The 23,541-nt window shown below is 44.1% G+C and overlaps 1 protein-coding gene across 3 annotated transcripts in view; it reads left to right on the top strand.

Annotated features, from left to right (window-relative positions):
- Window positions 1-23,541, top strand: part of LOC122561888 (integrin alpha-E-like) — a 354,449-nt gene that overhangs the window by 231,587 nt on the left and 99,321 nt on the right. For all 3 annotated transcript variants that reach the window (XR_006315137.1, XM_043714220.1, XM_043714221.1), the window contains 2 exons: window positions 9,477-9,556; window positions 18,463-18,543. Coding sequence is in view for 2 of the 3 variants with exons in the window: in XM_043714220.1 (XP_043570155.1) it covers window positions 9,477-9,556; window positions 18,463-18,543 (161 nt within the window). In the remaining variant the exon portion in view is untranslated. The remainder of the gene's footprint in view (window positions 1-9,476; window positions 9,557-18,462; window positions 18,544-23,541) is intronic.

Genomic DNA, 23,541 nt, shown 5'->3' with positions numbered 1-23,541 from the left:
GGGGGGCTAGTTTAGTTTGTGAACATGGTTGGTGTGGACTAGTTGGAATGAAGGGTCTGTTTCCATGCTGTATGACTCTATTAAACAGGAGAGCTCTTATTTTTAAGCTGTGTTCCCTCACTCACCTCCTAGGGATAGACATAGATCATTAAGCCTCTCAAATCTCTCCCACACAAGCATGGAATTTCTATTCGATCAAATATCTATCAAACTCAGCCTTCGCTGCTCTGTGGAGAAGATATTTCCAAATACTTCCTTATCTCCACCTGAAAAGAAGGGCGCACATGTTTAAATGGTGTCCCCCAGTTGTCCACATGTGGGGAATATCCTTTCAGCACCCACCTTGTTAAGACCTCTCGGGGTTGATTACATCTCAAGAAGATCACGTCTCATTCTGTAAACTCCATTGAGTACAGGCACAAACTGCTCAACATTTCTACATTGGATAAACCCTTCATCTGTGTTTCTTATTACACTGCTTGGCTGCTGCACTTCCCTTTCACAGTAGTGACCCTATCTTGCATCTCCCTTGGTACCACGAAAGCCAGAGTCATAGTCTCAGGTGCTTCCACTGTGTTAGGAGGAATGCAGTTGCAGTTAGTGTACTGACTGTTATGGACCAGGCCAGACCCCCACAAAACATTTCAAGAAGGTAGCCCAGACTCTAACTTTGCTGGTTGTTTTAAGCAGGTGTAAAATGAATATTCCAGGAGGGATGCAGCTGGTCAAACCACTTCGTTTTAAATAAAACAAGGTCATATGGAGTGTTGCTGAACAAAGAGACCTTGGAGTGCAGGTTCATAGCTCCTTGAAAGTGGAGTTGCAGGTAGATAGGATAGTGAAGAAGGCGTTTGGTATGCTTTCCTTTATTGGTCAGAGTATTGAGTACAGGAGTTGGGAGGTCATGTTGTGGCTTTACAGGACATTGGTAAGGCCACTATTGGAATATTGCATGCAATTCTGGTCAGCTTCGTATCGGAAAGATGTTGTGAAACTTGAAAGGGTTCAGAAAAGATTTACAAGGATGTTGCCAGAGTTGGAGGATTAGAGCTATATGGAGAGGCTGAACAGGCTGGGGCTGTTTTCCCTGGAGCATCGGAGGCTGAGGGGTGACCTTATTGAGGTTTACAAAATTATGAGGGGCATGGATAGGAACAATAGACAAGTCTTTTCCCTGGGGTCGGGGAATCCAGAACTAGAGGGCATAGGTTTAGGGTGAGAGGGGAAAGATATAAAAGACAGTTGAGGGGCAACTTTTTCACGCAGTGGGTGATATGTGTATGGAATGAGCTGCCAGAGGATGTGGTGGAGGCTGGTACAATTGCAACATTTAAAAGGCATTTGGATGGGTATATGAATAAGAAGGGTTTGGAGGGATATGGGCCGGGTGCTGGCAGGTGGGACTAGATTGCGTTGGGATGTCTGGTCAGCATGGACAGGTTGGACCGAAGAGTCTGTTTCCATGCCGTACATCTCTATGCCTCTATGACTCTATAATATGCAAATTTGGTCCTCATGGCTGTTCAGTGTGTCTGGATGAAGAGATGGTTGTCAAAGGTGAAAACGTTGTGGTCGAGGATGAAACAGATGAGTTGTAGGACAGTGCTCGGAGAATGGCAGTTGTTGGTATTAACTACTGAGGCTGTTGCCCCGATGCCCTCACTGTGGGGGATGCTGGTGTGGTGTGGTGAAACCTTCATTATGACGAGGAATGTTCCCAGTTTGACTGGTGCTGAGTTTCTATAAGAAATCGGTAGTGACATGACAAATCTGGGGGTTCGCTGTACAATGGGTTTCAAGATGCCTTTGACATAGCCAGAGAGGTTCTCACATAGGGTCCCACTGCCTGATGCGATGGGACAGCCTAGTATGTTGGCTTTGCGCATCTTCAGAAGGCAGTAGAAATTGCCTATGTGAGAAATACATGGGATGAGGTCACATAGGGAACTCCAAAGGACTGAATCTAAAGTCCTGATCAATGTTTTTAGTTCACGGGTGTGCTGTTTGATCGGATCGGCTGATAGTTGCCTGTCATGTTCCTGGTTGTACAGTTGTCGGTACACTTCCTTGCAGTAATTTGTTCTGTTCTGAATGACGATGGTTTCTTTATCTGCTGGTTTGATGACAATGTTGCGATTGGTTTTGAGAGCATGGACGGCGTTGTATTGTGATCGTATGCTGTTTTGCTTTACCTTGTAGGTGCAGCTAATGAGCTGAAAATTTGTTGCTGGAAAAGCGCAGCAGGTCAGGCAGCATCCAGGGAACAGGAGAATCAACGTTTCGGGCATAAGCCCGGGCTTATGTCCGAAACGTCGATTCTCCTGTTCCCTGGATGCTGCCTGACCTGCTGCGCTTTTCCAGCAACACATTTTCAGCTCTGATCTCCAGCATCTGCAGACCTCAATTTCTCCTCCGGTGCAGCTAATGAATCTGGCATTTATATATTTCCTGACAGTTTCAGCATACATCTCAAGCCCAGGGCAACGGCCCTCCGTTGGGGTCCAGGTTGACTCCTTCTTTGGTCGTTCCTCTACGAATCCCTTTGATGACTGTTCTGGTTCGTTAGTGGGCTCATTGGGTTCACTGCTGGCATCTTGAATGAATACTCAGGCACACACACACACCCACATGCTCATACTCAATCTGTCTCACCTGCATGCACAAGCATGTAGATCATAGAACATGGATAAGTACAGCACAGAACAGGCCCTTCGGCGCACAATGTTGTGCTGAGGATTATTCCTAATCCAAAATAAAATAACCTAACTGACACACCCCTCAATTCACTGCTGTCCATGTGCATGTCCAGCAGATGCTTAAATGTCCCTAATGACTCTGCTTTTACCATCACCGTTGGCAACACATTCCATGCATTCACAACTCTCTGTGTAAAGAACCTACCTCTGACGTCTCCTTTATGCCTTCCTCCAAATACCTTAAAACTATGACCCCTCATGCCAATCAATCTTGCCCTGGGGAAAGGTCTCTGGCTATCGACTCTATCCATGTCTCTCATTACCTTGTATACCTCGATCAGGTTACCTCTCTTTGGAGTCCAAGCTTAGTCAACCTCTCTTCGTAAGACAAGCCCTCCAGTCCAGGCAACGTCCTGGTAAACCTTCTTTACACCCGCTCCAAAGCCTCCGTATCTTTCCTTTTATAGGGCAACCAGAATTGGACACAAGTTTCCAAGTGTGGTCTCATCAGGGTTTTGTAGAGCTGTAGCAAAACCTCATGGCTCTTAGACTCGATCCCCTGTAAAGGAAAGCCAAAACATCATATGCATTCTTAACAACTCTATCCACTTGGGTGGCAACATTGAGGGATTGATGCACTTTTGAATACCAAGATCCAGCTCTTCCTCCACACTGCCAAGAATCCTGTCTTTAATCGTGTACTCAGCATTCAAGTTCAACCTTCCAAAATGCATCACTTTGTATTTATCCAAGTTGAACTCCATCTGCCATTTCTCAGCCCAGCTCTGCATCCTGTCTATGTCGCGCTGCAGCTTGCAATAGCCCTCGATACTATCAACGGTACCTCCAACATTTGTGTCATTGGCAAATTTACTAACTCACTTCTCAACCTACTCATCCAAGTCATTTATAAAAACTATAAAGAAGAGCCTGTGGAACACCACTCACCACTAACTTCCAGGCAGAATACCTTCCATCTACAACCAATTCTGAATCCAGACAGCCAAATCTCCATATATTTCATACTTCCTGACTTTATGAATGAGCCTATCGTGGGGAACCTTATCAAAACCTTGCTGAAGTCCATATACACCACATCCACTGCCCAACCTTCATCGACCTGTCTCATCACTTCCTCAAAGAACTCAATAAGATTTGTGAAGCATGACCTGCCCCTCACAAAGCCATGCTGACTGCCTTTAGTCACGTTATGCTTTTCCAAATAGTCATAAATCCTATCCCTCAGAATTCTTTCTAAAACCTTGCTGACCACAGACGTAAGACTGACTGACCGGGGTTTGCCAGTAGTTGCCTGTAATTGCCAGGGATTTCCCTATTGCCCTTATTGAAGAGGAACAATATTCGCCTCCCTCCCATCCTCCGGTACAGCTCCCATGGAGAGTGAGGAAGCAAAGATCTTCACCAGCAGCTTAGCAACATCCTTTCTCGCTTCCTGGAGCAACCTAGGATAAATCTGGTCTGGCCCTGGGGACTTATCAATCTTAATGTTTGCCAAAATTTCTAGCATATCAACTTCATCAGTCTTGATCTGTTCAAGCCTATTTCCTAGCTCCACAAAGTTCTCATTCACAACAAGGTCCGTTTCCTTAGTGAAAACTGAAGCAAAAAACTCATTTAGGGCTTCCCTTATCTGCTCAGACTCCACGCACACGTTCTCTCTGCAACCCTGATTGGCCCTACCTTCTCCCTAATCATTCTCTTATTCCTCACGTATAAGTAAAATGCCTTTGGGTTCTCCTACTCCTTCTCACCGGCCATTTTTGTGCCCCTTCCTGACTCTTCTCAGTCCATTTCTGAGTTCCTTTCTAGCAAGCCTGTAATCCTCTAAAGCTGTGCTAGATCCTTGCTTCCTCCACCTTGCGTAAGCTGCCTTCTTCATTACGAGAAACTCCTCTGTTCTTGCCATCCAAGGCCCCTTAATCTTACCTCTTCTTGCCTGTCTCAGAGGAACAAATTTGTGCATCGCTCACAACAACTGCTCCTTAAACAGTCTCCACATGTCTGCTGTGCCCTTTCTGTGGACCAATTGCTCCCAATTTATACTTCAGAACTCCTGTCTAATAGTGTACTGCTGGAAAAGCACAGCAGGTCTGGCAGCATCCGAGGAGCAGGAGAATTGACGTTTCGGGCATAAGCCCTTCATCAGGCCCCTCAGATGCTGCCTAACCTGCTGTGCTTTTCCAGCATTACACTCTCGACTCTGATCTTACAGCATCTGCAGTCCTCACTTTCTCCTGTTTGATAGCATCATAGTTTCCTTTTCCCCAAATAAATATCTTCCCATGGTAACTGCTCCTTTCCCCCTCCATGGCTTTGGTAAATGTGAGGCAGTTAAAGTCTGTAGAAAGCCCCCAATGAGACAGCTGCTCCTTTGCTGTTCCTAACGTCCACCCATACTGACTGAGTAGACAAACCTTCCTTGACAACCTTCGTTTCTGTAGCTGTGATGCACTTTCTAATTAGCAATGTTACACCCCCTCCTCTTTTTCCACCCTCCCTGTTCTTTTTATCCATTCTAAGATTAGATTAGATTACTTACAGTGTGGAAACAGGCCCTTCGGCCCAACAAGTCCACACCGCCCCGCCGAAGCGCAACCCACCCATACCCCTACATTTACCCCTTACCTAACACTACGAGCAATTTAGCATGGCCAATTCACATCTTTGGACTGTGGGAGGAAACCGGAGTACCCGGAGGAAACCCACGCAGACACGGGGAGAACGTGCAAACTCCACACAGTCAGTCGCCTGAGGCGGGAATTGAACCCGGGTCTCTGGCGCTGTGAGGCAGCAGTGCTAACCACTGTGCCACCGTGCCGCCCACAAACTAAACTCTGGAATATCTAGCAACCATTCCTGCCCCTGTGAAACCCAAATCTCTGTTATGGCCACAACATTGCAGAATCAAGTACTGATCCATGCTCTAAGTTCATCACTCTTATTTCTGACACCTGTTGCGTTAAAGCAGATACACTTTAACCAATCTGTTTGTTTCACCACATGAAAAACCTTCCCGATAGATTCACTACATCCTGTCACTGCCCCATCTACAACTGCCCTCCTCTCAGATGTGTAGCTATGGTTGCCACCCCCCTGCCAAACTAGTTTAAACCCTCCCTAACCACACAAGCAAATCTCCCACCCAGAACATTTGTGCTTCTCCAGTTCAGTTCAACCCATCCTTCATGTACAGATCCCACCTTCCCCAGAAAATATCCCAATGGTCTAAGTATGTGAAGCCCTCCCTCCTGCACCAGCCTCACAGCCACATGTTAAGCTGCACTTGCTGACTGTTCCTAACCTCATTATCTCATGGCACCGGAAGCAAACCTGAGATCACTACTCTACTCGTCCTGCTCTTCAGCTTCCAACCTAGCTCTCTGTAGTCACTTTTCAGATCCTCAGTCCCTTTCCTGGCTATGTCATTGATGCCAATATGAACCAGGATTTCTGGCTGCTCCCCCTCCCCCTTCAGAATCCTGTCAACCAGATCGGCGACATTCCGGACCCTGGCATCGGGGAGGCAACATACCTTCCGGGAGTCCCGTTCCTAACCACAAAAACTCCTGTCAATCCTTTCCTTGCCGCTTTGTTCAAAATAGAGGCCCGAATCCTGAGGTAAATCGCTTTTTAAGTGGGAAAAACTGACCTACCTGGCATCCCTCACTTCTCTCCGCCCTCTCTCCTCGCCACTCTGTTCAAGATGGATCAATATAGTTTGTGGGCTGAATTTCTACTTGCAGAAATACATTTTAATTTGCTCAAAAACTGCATAAATCCATGCAAGATTCTGTAAATCTCACTTCAGAAATGGAATCAGTCTGAGTATTGGGGCACAGACAGACTTTAACCTCACACCTTCAATGCAGTATCTGAGCTGAAATGGCACCTGTTGTTAAAGCTGTCTTGAGAATGTAACTTCAAAAATGTTCTGGGATTTACATATGAAATGGTCATTCTAAATCATGAAGGACCGTACAAACAATCCAGTTTTTTTCAATATATCATTTCAGTGGCATCACACTGTAATCCTTTACCATCAATTCTACGTTGCATGATCTTATTCTCCACAACCACCTGATGAAGGAGCAGCGTTCCGAAAGCTAGTGCTTCCAAAGAGACCTGTGGGACCATAACCTGGTGTTTTGTGATTTTTAACTGAGTATTATTGGAGTTGCATTCATCTAGGTAAGTGGGGAGTATTCCATCACACTTCTGACCTCATCAGAAGTCACATGACACCAGGTTATAGTCCAAAATGTTTATTTGAAATCACAAGGTTTCTGAATGCTGCTCCTTCATCAAGTGAAGTCACTGGTGTTATGTGACTTCTGACTTGGTCCACCCCATTCTAACACGACATCTCCACATCACTCCTGACTTGTGCCTTTTAATTGGTGGACAGGCTTTGGGGAGTCAGGAGGTGAGTCACTTGCTGGAATATTCCAAGCCTGTGACCTGCTGTTGTAGCCAGTGTTTACATCATGAGTCTAGTTGATTTTCTGGTTACTGATAACATCCAGGATGTCTCTAATGGGAAATTCAGTGGTAACACCATTGGATGTCAAGAAGCAGTGGTTGTTGTCTCTTATTAGAGATAGTTATTGCCTGACATTTATTTAGCATGAATATTATTTGCTACTTGTCACCCCAAGATCTTGTTGTAATTGAACTGGACTGCTTCAGTATCTGAGGAGTTGCAAATGGTGCTGAACGTTGAGCAATCATTAGCAAGCATCTCACTTCTGACCTTGTATTGGAGGGAAGGCCATTCATGAAGCAGCTGAAGATGGTTGGGCTTAGAACACTACCCTGAAGAAAGCAGAGATGTCCTGGAGCTAAACGACCATTTTCCTATGTGCCAGGGTAATACTGCAGGGTTCAGAAGATATTTGCCAGAATGTTGCCTGGAGTAGAGGGTTTGGGTTATAAGGTGAGGCTGATAAACTGGGACTTATTGACTTTTTTCACTGGAGAAGAAGGTGAGAGGTGATCTTCCAGAGGTTTATAAAATCATGAGGGGTATTGAGAAGATGAATGGCAGGTGTCTTTTCCCTATGGCGGGAGATTTCAAGATTAGGGGACATATTTTTAAGGTGAGAGAAGAAAGGTTTATGAAGGCATCAGGGCGATATTTTTACACAGAGAGTGGTTCATGTGTGGAACGAGTTTACAGTGGAAGTGGCGGATGCAGATATGGTTGCAACATATAAAAGACATTTGGAAAAATACACGAATAAGAAGTGTTTGGATATGTTTCATTTGGATATGAGCCGAGTGCAGGCAGGTATAACTAGTTCAGTTTGGGATTATGGTCAGCAATGGACTGGTAGGACTGAAAGGTCTGTTTCTGTGCTGTATGTCTCTATGATTCTATGACCAGTGGAGAGTTTGCCTACAGATTCCCATTGATTCCAGTTTTGCTAGGGCTCCTTGATACAACACAGGGTCAAACATGACCTTGACGTCATGGACATCACTCTAACCTCACCTCTGGTATTCAGCTCTTTTGTCCATGTTTGAATCAAGGCTGTAATGAGGTCAGGAGCTGAGTGACCCTGGCGGAATCCAAATGGGCATCACTGAGCAGGTTATTGCTGAGAAAGTGTTGCTTGACTGTTTATGACACCTTTTATCAGTTTACTGATGATTGATGGTAGACTGCTGGGGCAGTAGATGGCCTGGTTGAGTTTGCTCTGCTCTATGTGTACAGGACATATCTGGGCAATTTTCCAGTTTTTCGGGTAGATGCCAGTGTTGTAGCTGTACTGGAACAGCTTGTGTATGGGTGTGGCAAATTCTGGTACACAGGTCTTTCAGTCATGTTGTTGGAATGTTGTCAAGGCTTTTAACCTGTGCAATATCCATTTCTTGATATTCGGTGGAGTGAATTGAATTGGCTGAAGACTGGTATCTGAGACTGAGAACCACTGAAGGTGGCAGAAATAGGTTATCCACTTGGCATTGCTGGCTGAAGATTGTTGTGAATGCTTTAGCCTTAGCTTTTGCACTGATGTACTGAGTTCTTCTATTATTGAGGATGGGTATGTACGTGGAGCCTTCTCCTCCAGTGAACTTCGTTAATAGTTCATCAACATTAATTTAAATAATATTTTTTTTCTATTCTTCTGACTGAAATTAACAGCTTCTTATTTTCCCCATTATAAATAATCTCCCAAATGTCTGAACACTTGACAAACCTCTCTCTATCTCTCTCAAATATTTTGGGCTTGATTTACAACTCAAATTAAGGAACCCAGCACCTGAATAATTTTCAGGTCCCAATCACCTGCTGTATCTGTAATGCTCACATAATTTCATCTGTAAATATAAATGCCTTAACTGTGTCAGAGGCAAGCTCATTACCCAATTAGTAGTGTTGAGCATTACAAGGTGATGTGTTGCCTTCATAGCTAGAATGGTACCTGCTGCTGCCTTGCAGAGGACAGCAGGCAGCACCTCTGAGGGCCAACTACTGAAGCAATCAAATGGCTAAATAGGATAGACTTGAAGCATCACTGGTTCTCCTTAGTGTTGCACCTTATTTTCCTACTGAATTAGTCTCCACTGCTACCCAGCCATCTTCTCCTACACCCTGATTATTTGTAAACACTGGCTAGGCATTGTCTCCAAATATCATTTCCGGTTCAGGGAAAATTTAATGGCACTTATTTTCGATCTTTAATGTTTCTAATCTGCTGCTTTCACCAGATTTATTATGGCTTACTTTCTTACTCTGATAATCTTTTGTAATGGCAGGTGGAAGTTTCTATTTCTTGGGATCTTGGAAGTGCACCATTTAAAGAGGAATTTGCATGTGTCAGCGTTAATGTTAGCAAGTAAGTTAAGAGTCACATAGTTGTACTTTGAATAGAATTTTGTTACTGTTTTTAAATGTTATCTCAATTATTTCATGATTCAATCAGATCTAATAAACAAAACTCAGAGGATGGAAGATAATGCGAGCAACTGAGGCCCAGTCAGTTGTTTGTACAAATTCAATATAACTTCTTTCTTTTATAGTTAAAACTTAAAACTATTTTTGTCGGCTTTTTGTACCTTAGTATCTAGAATCATAGAATTGACATTGTGCTAAAGGAGGCCATTTAGCCCATTGTGCCCACACCAGCTCTCTAAATGAGTATTATGACTTTGTCATTTCCCTGCCTTTTCCCCATAGCTCTGGACAATTGTTTTCATTCAAATAATCATCCAGTGCCCTCTTGAATGCCTAACTTGAAGCTGCCTCCACCACACCTCTGAGTAGCGCATTCCAGACAAGTGAGTTGCTGTATGAAAAAGTGTATTTTCTCACCTCACATTTGCTTCTATCACAAATGAATTTATACCTGTGACCCCTTGTTCTCTACCCCTTCACAACCTCCAAAGATCATTTTGTTTCCTGCACTCAATCTGAAATAATGACAGCAAAGAATGAACTTGTGATATGCTCTTTCTGCACTCTGTGGGATGCTGTGGACACTTCCAATGTCCCTGGTGACCATGTGTGCAGGACATGTGTCAAGCTGTAGTTCAGAGCTGCAGCTGTGGGTGGACACTGTGTGAGGCAGCATGATGTTGAGATTGTCCCACCACATTGAGTGAGCTAGTTGCATTAAAGATAATGATTTCACAAGCAGCATGGGATAGTGGCTACCAAGCACTGGAGATAAAGGCAGGTGGCGCATGAGTCCCTGTGACAGTTTCCCTGTCTAACAAATATATCATTTTGGATTTGGTTGGGGGAAACAACTTCTCAAGGCATAGAGCCACGTGTGCCACCATTTCTAGCTGTGGTGTACAAGAGGGGTGGAAGAAGACTGGCAGGGTGGTGACAGGAGATTTAATAGGAAAGGAAACAGGCCAGTGTTTCTGTGCCTGCAAATGAGACTCCAGGATTGCTATTGGGAGAAAGTGAGGACTGCAGATGCTGGAGATCAGAGCTGAAAATGTGTTGCTGGAAAAGCGCAGCAGGTCAGGCAGTATCCAAGGAGCAGGAGAATCGACGTTTCGGGCATGAAGAAGGGGTCATGCCTGAAACGTCGATTCTCCTGCTCCTTGGATGCTGTCTGACCTGCTGCGCTTTTCCAGCAACACATTTTCATCCAGGATTGCTATTGGCTCACTTGTTCTGGGGTCAAGGATGTCCTGGAGAGGCTGTTGGGCATTCAGAAGGGGGATGGTGAACAGCCAGTGGTCATGGTCCTCAAAAACAAGGAAGAGGTTCTATAGATGAGTATGGAGAGTGAGGATGTAAATTGGAAAGTAAGATCTTACCACTCTCTATGTAAAGAAAAAAAGTGCCCCTCACATTTCCTTTAAACTTACTCCCTCTAACACTAAACGCATGCTCCCTAGTAATAAGACATTTCAACTCGGGGGGGGGGAAAAGATTCTGATTGTCAACCCGATTTATACATCTCATAATTTTATAGGCTTCTAACAAGTCTCCCCTCAGCCTCCACCACTCCAGAGAAAACAACCCAAATTTTTTGTAGCCTCTCCTTATAGCTCACACCCTCTTATCTAGGCAGCATCCTGGTAAACCTTGTCTGCTGCTTCTCCAAAGCCTCCACATCATTCCTGTAATGTGTTGATCAGAATTGAACGTAGTACTCTAAGTGTGGCCTAACCAAAGTCTTGTAAAGCTGCAACATGATACTATGACTCTTGTATTCAATTCCCTAACCAATAAAGGCAAGCATGTTATACTCTGCCTTTACCACGCTATCTGACTATGTGGCCACTTTCAGGGAGCTCTGCTATTAACTGTATACTTATCCTTAAAATTTGATCTCCCAAAGTGCAGCACCTTACACTTATCTGGACTAAACTCCATCTGCCATTTCTCCGCCCATTTCTGCAACTGATCGATATCCTGCCTCATCCTTTTGGCAACCTTCTACATTATCCACAACTCCACCAATCTTTGCATCATCTGCAAACTTACTAACCCCCCCATCGACATTTTCATCCAAGACATTTATATATGTCACAAACAGCAAAGGACGCAGAATAGATTCCTCTGTAGCACCTCTCATCATGGAATTCTAGCTGAAAAGCACCCTTTCACCATTACACTCTACCTTCTATGGGCAAGCCAATTCTGAATCCATGTGGTCAAGTCACCTTGGATTCCATACATCTTAATCTTCTAGATAAACCTACCATGAGTGACTTTGTCGAAAGCCTTACTAAAATCCATGTAGACATCCATTGCTAAACCCTCATCGATCGCCTTTGTCACCTCCTCGTAAAGTTCAGTCAAGTTAATAACACATGACCTGTCCCGCAACAAAACCATGCTGAATGTCCCTAATTAGGCCATTCCTTTCCAAATGTGTGTACCTGAGAATTCTCTACCACAGCTTCCCAACCATTGATGTGAGACTCACCAATGTATAGTTACTGAATTATTCCTATTTCCCTTCTTGGACAGAGGAACAACATTAGCTACTCACCAATCCTCTCCAGTGGCAAGCAGGGATACTAAATCTTGGTCAAGGCCCCAACAATCTCCTTTCTTGCCTTTCTCATAACCTGGGATCTATGCCATCGGGCCCTGGGGACTTAGCCAACTAATGCTCTTCAAGAGACCCAACACCACTTTTTTTCTTGATCTCAAAATGCACTAGCATATAAGCATGCTCCATATTAATCTCACTACCCTCCATATCCTTCTCCTGGGTGAATACCAATGCAAAATACTAATGTAGGATCTCTCCCACATCCTCTGCCTTCAAGCACAAGTTCCCTCCTTTATCTTTGAGTGGGCCTACCTTCTCCCTAGTTATCCACTTGTTTTTAATGTATGTATAGAATGCCTTGGGATTCTCTTTAACCCTACTTGCAAGGATCATTTCATGGCCTCTCTTGCTCTCCTAATTCCCTGCTTGACTTCTTTCCTGCTTTCTTTATATTCCCCACTGGCCCTGGTTGACTTTAGAACATAGAACATTACAGTGCAGGAAAGGCTGAGGAACTTGAGGCTATTTTCTCAGCTCTCCATATTGCGATGACCTGTGGAACCAATCTGAAGCCCATCTGACCTACACTATTCCATTCTCGTCCATATGCCTGTCCAAGGACCATTTAAATGCTCTTAAAGTTGGCGAGTCTACTACTGTTGCAGGTAGGGCGTTCCATGCCCCTACTACTCTCTGAGTAAAGAAACTACCTCTGACATCTGTCCTATATCTAACATCCCTCAATTTAAAGCTATGTCTCCTTGTGCTAGCCATCACCATCCCAGGAAAAAGGCCCTAACTGTCTAACCTATCTAACCCTTTGATTATCTCATGTCTCAATTAAGTTACCTCTTAACCTTGTTCTTTTAATGAAAATAGCCTCAAGTTCCTCAGCCTTTCCTTGTAAGACTTTCCCTCCATATCAGGCAACATCCTAGTAAATCTCCTCTGAACTCTGTTTAAAGCTTACACATCCTTCCTATAATGTGGTGACCAGAATTGTATGCAATACTTCAAATGTGGCTGCGCCAGAGTTTTATACAGCTGCAGTATGATTTCATGGTTCTGAAACGCAATCCATCTACCAATAAAAGCGAACACACCATATGCAACCTTAACATCCCTAACAATCTGGGTGGCAACTTTCAAGGATCTCTGCACCTGGACGCCGAGATCTCTCTGCTCATCTACATTACCAAGAATCTTACCATTAGCCCATCTGCATTCCCGTTACTCCTTCCAAACTGAATCACCTCACACTTTTCCACATTAAAGTCCATTTGCCACCTCTCAGCCCAGCTCTGCAGCTTATCTCTGTCTGTCTGTAACCTACAACATTCTTTGTCACTATCCACAACTCTACAGACCTTAGTGTCATCTGCAAATTTACTAACCCATTCTTCAATGCCCTCATCCAGGTCATTTATATAAATGACAAACAACAGTGGACCCAAAACAGATCCTTGCGGTGCCCCACTTGTAACTGAACTTCAGGATGAATATTTACCATCAACCACCACGCTGTCTTCTTTCAGCTTGCCAATTTCTGATCCAAACCGCTAAATTGCCCTCAATCCCATGCCTCTGTATTTTGTGCAGTAGCCTACCATGGGGAACCTTATCAAACACCTTACTGGAATCCATATACACTACATTGACTGCTTTATCCTCATCCACCTGTTTGGTCACCTTCTTAAAGAACTCAATAAGGTTTGTGAGGCATGACCTACCCTTCACAAAACCGTGTTGACTATCCCTAATCAACATACTCCTCCCTAGATGATTATAAATCCTATTTCTTATAATCATTTCCAACACTTTACCCACAACCAAAATAAGGCTCACAGGTCTATAATTTCTAAGATTGTCTCTGCTCTCCTTCTTGAACAAGGGAACATTTGCTATCCTCCAGTCTTCTGGCACTGCAATCTCCTGCTTGGCTTCCCAGAGCATCCTAGGATAAAATCCATCCAGCCCAGGGGACTTATCTATTTTTACACTTTCCAGAATTGCTAACACCCCCTCCTTATGCACCTCAATCACATCTTGTCTTGTAGCCTATATCTCCATATTCTCCTCGACCACATTGTCTTTTTCTAGTGTGAATACTGACAAAAAGTATTCATTTAGTGCTTCTCCTATCTCCTCTGACTCCACACAAAACTTCCCCCTACTATGCTTGATTGGCCCTAATCCTACTCCAGTCATTTGTTTATTCCTGATATATCTATAGAAAGCCTTAGGTTTTCCTTGATCCTATCTGCGAGTGACTTGTCATATCCCCTCCTGGCTCTTCTCAGTTCTCTCTTTAGGTCTTTCCTGCCTAACTTGTAACCCTCATGTGCCCTGACTGAGCCATCACATCTCATCCTAACATAAGCCTTCTTCTTCCTCTTGAAGACAGATTCAGCTTCCTTAGTAAACCCGCAGCAGCTGGTCCTCGAATAAGCTCCACATTTCAGTTGTGGAGCTGCAGTTTCCTTCCCCATCCTATGCATCCTAAATCTTGCCTAATCGCATCGCAATTGCCTTTCCCCCAGCTATAATTCTTGCCCTGCGGTATATACCCATCCCTTTCCATCACTGAAGTAAACATAACCGAATTGTGGTCATTATCACCAAAGTGCTCACCTATCTCCAAATCTAATACCTAACCGGGTTCATTACCCAGTACCAAATCTAATATGGCCTTACCCATTGTTGGCCTGTCTACATAGTGTGTCAGGAAACCCTCCTGCACACATTTGACACAAACTGACTCATCTAAAGTACTTGAATTATAGTATTCCTGCCCTGCGGTATATACCTATCCCTTTCCATCACTGAAGTAAACATAACCGAATTGTGGTCATTATCACCAAAGTGCTCACCTATCTCCAAATCTAATACCTAACCGGGTTCATTACCCAGTACCAAATCTAATGTGGCCTTACCCATTGTTGGCCTGTCTACATAGTGTGTCAGGGTTTCCTCCCACAGTCCAAAATGTGCAGGTCAGGTGAATTGGCCATGCTAAATTGCCTGCAGTGTTAGGTAAGGGGTAAATGTAGGGGTATGGGTGGGTTATGCTTCGGCGGGTCGGTGTGGACTTGTTGGGCCGAAGGGCCTGTTTCCACACTGTAATGTAATCTAATCTAATATTTGGAAAGTTAAAGTCCCCATACAGCTACCGTGTTATTCTCACTCCTATCGAGGATCATCTTTGCTATCCTACCCTCTATATCTCTGGGAGTATTTGGAGGCCAATAGAAAACTCCCAACAGGGTGACCTCTTCTTTCCTGTTTCTAATCACAACCATACTGCCTCAGTAGAGGAGTCCTCAAATGTCCTTTCTGCAAGTGTATTATATTCTCCTTGACTAACAATGCCACACTGCCCCTCTTTTACCATTTTCTCTGTTCTTACTGAAACATCTAAATCCTGGAATCTACAATAATCATTCCTATCCCTGTTCTACCCATGTCTTTGAAATGGCCACAACATCTGAAATCCTAGGCTGCAAGTTCACCCACCTTATTCTGGATGCTTCTGGCATTGAAGTAGACACACTTCAAACCAACTTTTTGCCTGCCGGTGCTTTCTTGTGATCATGAAATCTTCGTTCTGACTTCATTACTGTCATCCTGCCGTATACTCGAACCACAATTTTGGTTCCCATCCCCATGCTGAATTAGTTTAAATGCGCCTGAAGAGCATTAGCAAAACCCAAAAACACGATCGGAGACATCATGAACCCTAGCACCAGGGAGGCAACACACCAACCATGAGTCTCTCTCGTTCCCACAGAACTTCCTGTCTGTCCCCCTAACTATAGAGTCCCCAATTTCTAATGCTGTTCTCTTCCTCCCCCTTCCCTTCTGAGCAACAGGGACAGACTCTGTGGCTAGAGACCAGTGCTTCATTGCTTACCCCTGGTAAGTTTCCCCCTCCAACAGTATCCAAAATGGTAAACTGGTTGTTGAGGGGAACGGCCACAGGATATGCCTGTACTGCCTCGCGGTTCCCTTTCCGTCCCCTGACGGTAACCCGTCTGCATTCTTTTTTCACCTGTGGTGTGACTACCTCCCTGTAACTCCTCTCAATAACCCCGTCCACCTCCTGAATGATCTGATGTTCATCCAGCTCCAGCCCCAGTTCTCTAACACTGTTTTCAAGGAGCCGGAGTTGGGTGCGCTTCCCACAGATGCAGTCAGCAGGGACACTACTGGTGACCCTTACCTCCCACATTCTGCAGGAGGAACATTCAACTGCCCTAACCTCCATTCCCACTTTTCTAAATTCCCAATGAGACTACTGAAAAACTAAAAAAAAAGCAAAGAAACCAGTCACCTTAACATTTGGTGCACAGAACCTTTTTTTTGGTTCGAGGAGGAGCTTTAGCATCCTAAACCTTATATATGCTTCTTCTAAGCTTCACTAATTTACAAACTCTAGATTTTTCAATACCCCTAAGTAATGTTATATCATTTCCTCCAGTCGAGTCATAGAGTCATAGAGATGTACAGCATGGGAACAGAACCTTCTGTCCAACCCGTCCATGCCGACCAGATGCCACAACCCAATCTAGTCCCACCTGCCAGCACCCGGCCCATATCCCTCCAAACCCTTCTTATTCATACACCCATCCAAATGCCTCTTAAATGTTGCAATTGTACCAGCCTCCACCACTTCCTCTGGCAGCTCATTCCATACACGAACCACCCTCTGTGTGAAAAAGTTGCTCCTTAGGTCTCTCTTGTATCTTTCCCCTCTCACCCTAAACCTATGCCCTCTAGTTCTGGACTCCCTGGCCCCAGGGACAAGACTTTGCCTATTTACCCTATCCGTGCTCCTCATAATTTTGTAAACCTCAGTAAGGTCACCCCCGACTCTCCAGGGAAAACAGCCCCAGCCTGTTCAGCCTCTCCCTATAGCTCAAATCCTCCAACCCTGGCAACATCCTTGTAAATCTTTTCTGAACTCTTTCAAGTTTCACACCATCTTTCCGATAGGAAGGAGACCAGAATTGCACGAAATATTTCACAGTGGCCTAGCCAATGTCCTGTACAGCCACAACATGACCTCCCAACTCCTGTACTCAATACTCTGACCAATAAAGGAAAGCATACCAAGCGCCTTCTTCACTATCCTATCAACCTGTGACTCCACTTTCAAGGAGCTATGAACCTGTACTCCAAGGTCTCTTTGTTCAGCAACACTCCCTAGGACCTTACCATTAAGTGTACAAGTCCTGCTAAGATTTGCTTTCCCAAAATGCAGCACCTCGCATTTATCTGAATTAAATTCCATCTGTCACTTCTCAGCCCATTGGCCCATCTGGTCAAGATCCTGTTGTAATCTGAGGTAACCCTCTTCGCTGTCCACTACACCTCCAATTTTAGTGTCATCTGCAAACTTACTAAGTGTACCTCTTATGCTCGCATCCAAATCATTTATGTAAATGACAAAACGTAGAGAACCCAGCATAGATCCTTGTAGAACTCCATGGGTCACAGGCCTCCAGTCTGAAAAACAACCTTCCACCACCACCCTCTGTCTTCTACCTTTGAGCCAGTTCTGTATCCAAATGGCTAGTTCTCTTTGAATTCCGTGAGATCTAAGCTTGCTAATCAGTCTCCAATGGGGAACCTTGTCGAATGCCTTACTGAAGTCCATATAGAACATACCTACCATTCTGCCCTCATCAATCCTCTTTGTTACTTCCTCAAAAAATTCAATCAAGTTTGTGAGATATGATTTCCCACGCACAAAGCCATGTTGACTATCCCTAATCAGTCCTTGCCTTTCCAAATACATGTACATCCTGTCCCTCACGATTCCCTCCAACAACCTGCCCACCACCGACGTCAGGCTCACTGGTCTATAGTTCCCTGACTTGTCCTTACCACTTTTCTTAAACAGTGGCACCACGTTAGCCAACCTCCAGTCTTCCAGCACCTCATGTGTGACTATCGATGATACAAATATCTCCACAAGAGGCCCAGCAATCACTTCTCCAGCTTCCCACAGAGTTCTAGGGTACACCTGATCGGGTCCTGAGGGTTTATCCACCTTTGCCCATTTCAGTACATGGAGGAATCTTTTATTTACAAAGATGTTCCAAGATTGTGTCTTTATAATGTCTGTACTGGACTCCTGCGGTATTCTGGATGTATACTAACTGAGCTTGTGGCTTCTGTTTTTATTTCAAATAGAGATTATTTTAGTACAAAATATTTTAATGTTTTTATTCAGCCATAGAATCAGTTGAGTTATGTTGATCTTGTCTTCTTCACAGCAAAAATGAAATTGGAAATGCTGTTCACAATACCCATAATATTCCTGTGAGACATGGCTTGAATGTCTTCCTGAAAGCAGAGTAAGTAATATATAGAGATTAATCTTTAGTTTTCTGATTTGGATGAGGGTGCTGCTAGCTAGGCCAATATTTATTGCCCATCCCGATGTTATGCCCGCCACAGTGTGTTTAACTCTTATATCTAATAAAGGATCTGTGAGTCGACTCTTAATAATAAATAATGATATTTATTTATTTAACACAATTAATACTATAACAACAAGATACACTATAAACTAACAATTTACACTAAATGGAGCTGCACGGTGACACAGTGGTTAGCCCTGCTGCCTCACAATACCAGGGACCCAGGTTTGATTCCAGCCTCGGGCGACTGTCTGTGTGGAGTTTGCACATTCTCCCCATGTCTGTGTGGGTTTCCTCCAGGTGCTCCAGTTTCCTCCCACAGTCCAAGATGTGCAGGTTAGGTGAATTGGCCATGCTAATTTGCCCATAGTGTTATGTGCATTAGTCAGAGGGAAATGGGTCTGGGCGGGTTACTCTTCGGAGGGGTGGTGTGGACTTGTTGAGCCGAAGGGCCTGTTTCCACACTGTAGGGAATCTAATTAACTATTTTGTGCTTTAACTTGACTCTGGATGATCATATACCACCACACTAGATCTTGGCCTTGATCCATGTGGTGATGATCCTCTGGTTGTCTTCTCCTGGTGCTCCCCAAGGGTGTCTTCTCTTCACAGTGGTTGTTCTCAAGTTACTGGTGCTGAGGATGGTATTGCAGCGATTCTTATACTCAGTAGTTGTTCCAGCATTTTTGGGAAGGTCTTTAGTGTCCTCCAATAGATCAATCAGGGCTTGATCATCCTGATCAATTGGAACCAACCAGGCATCGACATGTCAATGGCGGGGTGGTCCTTGGGCATCCATTCCTGGAGGTGTTAGGTGCACATAGGTCAGGTAGCGCTCACCAAATATGGGTTTGAGATGCCCCCATGTCTGTAAACAGCTCAAGGTTCTGATTGTCCTGGGGATGATATTCAGGTCAATTAAATTCAATTCAAATTTAATTTATGCATATTGTATTGTCTGTAGTTGTTGGGTTAATTACATTCTGTGTGTAGCTTCAGCCTGTCTGCAGCATGTTTATTAGCACAGTCACTTTGCTCAAGGTGTGTTTCAATTTCCAAGCATGCCTCATTTATTGTTCTGTTTTCATAAATTCATCATTTTTGAGCAGCCCATCTAGCCACAGTCCCTCCTCTGGGTCTTGAACGCAAAGCGTAATGGATCACATAATTGCGACATGATCATCAGGCTCAAGCAAAGCACAGCTCTTACAGATAGTATATTTGAAATTCACACCTAACTATGATCAAGTAAACATCATCAAACTATATCTAAATGGAATATCAAAATTTGAACTTAAGGGTAATCAAGCAAATATAGTAAATTAAAATAAGACATTGGAGAAACAAATACAAAAAAAATTCTGAAGGACAAATGGAAGAATCAAGCAAACGTTATAAAACCAGAATGAATACTGATCAAGCAAGGGTTGCTGAGTACAAATGAATCAAAAGTGGTAGATTAAAATAAATAAGGTGTTGGAGAGAACAAACAAATACAAAAAAAACAAATGTATTAAACCACCAAAAAATCAAAAGGAAAAATTGAACAAACTTTGTAAAACCGGAGAATATTTTATACAAATAATAGGATAGTACATTTTAAACAAATAACATGATAACTAGTATTTACTGGGCTAACAGATATATATCTTGGTCTGTTCAGTGTTTCATGTGTGTTGTTTCCAATGCAGATGATGATCTTGATGAAATAGGTATTGCTTACGTTCCACGTGGTCATGGTTATCCTGGGGAGAGATTAAGGTAGTTTCTGTTGTTAGGCGAAAGTGAGGATTGGAGATGCTGAAGATCAGAGTCAAGAGTAGGGTGGTGCTGGAAAAACACAGCAGGTAGGCAGCATCCGAGGAACAGGAAAATCGACCTTTCGGGCGAAAACCCGTCATCATATCCTTGTCTAATGTCTGAACAGTTTCGACCTAATGTAATACACATGTCCTAACCCTCCTTCACATTTTTTAAAAAGAGGTATAGAAATGTGACCCCACGTGGAATGTTAATTGGGGTTTAGAGGCCTGGTAGTCTTCAACCTCCGTTTCTAGTGGTAGGGGTTAGGATGATTTAAATGACCTGACCGTGGAGAGGTCAGAAAAGACTGGAATGAGGTGATCATCACGACCAACGATTTAAATATAAATGGAGATGATCCAATGAGATTAAAACCAAAGAATTGTGACCTAGATAATCCCATCAGTCCATACAAGAATAAGATCAGGTTAAAAGTTTTCTTGCTGAGTTGGTAGATTTGTTCTCAGGTGTTTTGTCACCATGCTAAGTAACATAGGTAACGTCATCAGTGAGCCTCCGATGAAGCACTGGTTTTCTGTCCAGCTTGCTATTTATGTGTCTTGGTCTGTTATGGTTTGATATCACTTCTGTTCTTTTTCTGAGAGGTTGGTAAATGGGGTCCAATTTGATATGTTTGTTAAAGAAGTTCCGGTTTGAATGCCAGGCCTCTAGGAATTCCTGTGCCAAGGTACATAAACAGGGGCCCCACCTCAGACTCATAATCTCACTTCCCGGTGGACCAACATACAAACTAACAAAGGAACTACAATGCAAACTGAAACACCTAGTGGAAGACTCAAGCCACTCCATCCACTCCACCCAAGAATTCCTTAACCTATTCAAAGACACCAAGGTAAAAGACGATGAGGTCAAGATTTCCTTCAACATGACGGCCCTATTCACATCAATAAACATCACCCCGGCCAAAGAAACACTGGCCTCATTGCTAGATGGACCAAGGACACAAACACCTGACAGCACCAACTCCATCAGCAAGCTCAGTATCCTCAAACTAGTAGACCTGTGCCTCACAACTCACTTTCACCTTCCACAACAAGATCTACAAACAAATCAATGGGACGCCTATGGCATCACCAATATCAGAACTCTTAACAGAAGCAGTTATGCAGAGATTAGAACGAACAGCCATTCCCATGATCCAGCCCAAGTTTTGAGTCCGCTATGTTACAAAACACAATAAATTAGAAGAAACCCACAAACATATAAACAACATCCTCACCGGTATAAAGTTCACCAAAGAGGAAGAGAACAGTAACAGACTCCCCTTCCTAGATGTCACAGTAAAATGAAAAGCCAATGGAAAGCTGCAGACCAATGTCTACAGGAAAGCCACACACTGACCAGATGCTCAACTACAGGAGCATTCATCTCAACACCCACAAATGGAGCTGCATCAAGACATTATTTTAACAGTCCACAACACAATGCTGCACCCAGAAACTACGAGAAGCCAAGGAAAAATACCTGTATAACATATTCAGGAACAACAGATACCCGATAAGCACAGTCATCCGATTCCTATACAACAGACCTAAACAAGAAGACACAACATGCCTAGAGACTCTTGGTCTTGGTCTGTTATGGCCACCCTGCCATACATTAAAGATCCCTTGGAGATGATGACCACACTACTCCAGCCCTGAGGGATCATGGTAGTCCACAAACCTACCATCTCACTGAAACTTTGTGGGCGGCATGGTGGCACAGTGGTTAGCACTGCTGCCTCACAGCACCAGAGACCCGGGTTCAATTCCCGCCTCAGGCGACTGACTGTGTGGAGTTTGCACATTCTCCTCGTGTCTGCGTGGGTTTCCTCCGGGTGCTCCGGTTTCCTCCCACAGTCCAAAGATGTGCAGGTCAGGTGAATTGGCCATGCTAAATTGCCCGTAGTGTTAGGTAAGGGGTAAATGTAGGGGTCTGGGTGGGTTGCGCTTCGGCGGGGCGGTGTGGACTTGTTGGGCCGAAGGGCCTGTTTCCACACTGTAAGTAATCTAATCTAAAACAGCTCCTGATGAATTTAAAGGACCCTGTACCAACAACAGAACAAACGTCACATAAAGGACTGCAACAAACATTACGTTGGACATTGGTCAGAAAACTAGCCACCAAGGATACATGAGCACCAACTACCCACCAAAAGACATGATCAACTATTACTAGTATCCATACACATAGATTAAGAAGGAAACCAGTTCAACTGGGACAATACATCCATCCTGGGACAGGCTAAACAAAGACATGCACAGAAATTCCTCGAGGCCTGGCATTCAAACCGGAACTCCATTGACAAGCGTATCGATTTGGACCCCGTTTACCATCCTCAGAAAAAGAACCGGAAATGATATCACCCACCACAACAGTCCAAGACATATAAATAGCAAGCAGAACAGAACACCACCTCTTCATCAGAGGCTCACTGATGATGTTATCTAACATAGTGATGAAACATCTGAGAACAAATCAACCAGCTCAACGAGCAAGCTTACAACCTGAGCTACAAATCGTCTCTAAAATCGTAAATGGGAATAAGAGTTGGAAGAGGTGTGAGATGCATATGAGCTTGGACGATCAGAAGCAGTTGCACATCACCTTGGTGGCTGTCAGGAGCTGTTCATCACCTGGATCACTGAATGAGTGCATTCATCAAATAGACACCCAACAGAGACTCATCATTGTGTTATCAATCCTTGATCTCTGGGAACGTGGCAATATTGTATCCTCCTGGTTCCCATGTTTGTGTCCTGTCATTCTTTGTAGTGGTGACACCCAGAATTACCATTTGGTGATCTGGGTCAGTCTGTTTTTCCATAGTCTGAAAATGTGTTGCTGGAAAAGCGCAGCAGGTCAGGCAGCATCCAGGGAACAGGAGAATCGACGTTTCGGGCATAAGCCCTTCTTCAGGAATGAGGAAAGTTTGTCCAGCAGGCTAAGATAAAAGCTAGGGAGGAGGGACTTGGGGGAGGGGCGTCGGAAATGTGATATGTGGAAAGAGGTCAAGGTGAGGGTGATAGGTCAGACTGGGGTGGGGGCGGAGAGGGCGGGAAGAAGATTGCAGGTTAGGAAGGCAGTGCTGAGTTCGATGGATTTGACTGAGACAAGGTAGGGGGA

This window comes from Chiloscyllium plagiosum, chromosome 23, assembly GCF_004010195.1.
Source record: "Chiloscyllium plagiosum isolate BGI_BamShark_2017 chromosome 23, ASM401019v2, whole genome shotgun sequence".
NCBI classification, from domain to species: domain Eukaryota; kingdom Metazoa; phylum Chordata; class Chondrichthyes; order Orectolobiformes; family Hemiscylliidae; genus Chiloscyllium; species Chiloscyllium plagiosum.
This window is presented reverse-complemented; position numbering and strand designations above follow the sequence as displayed.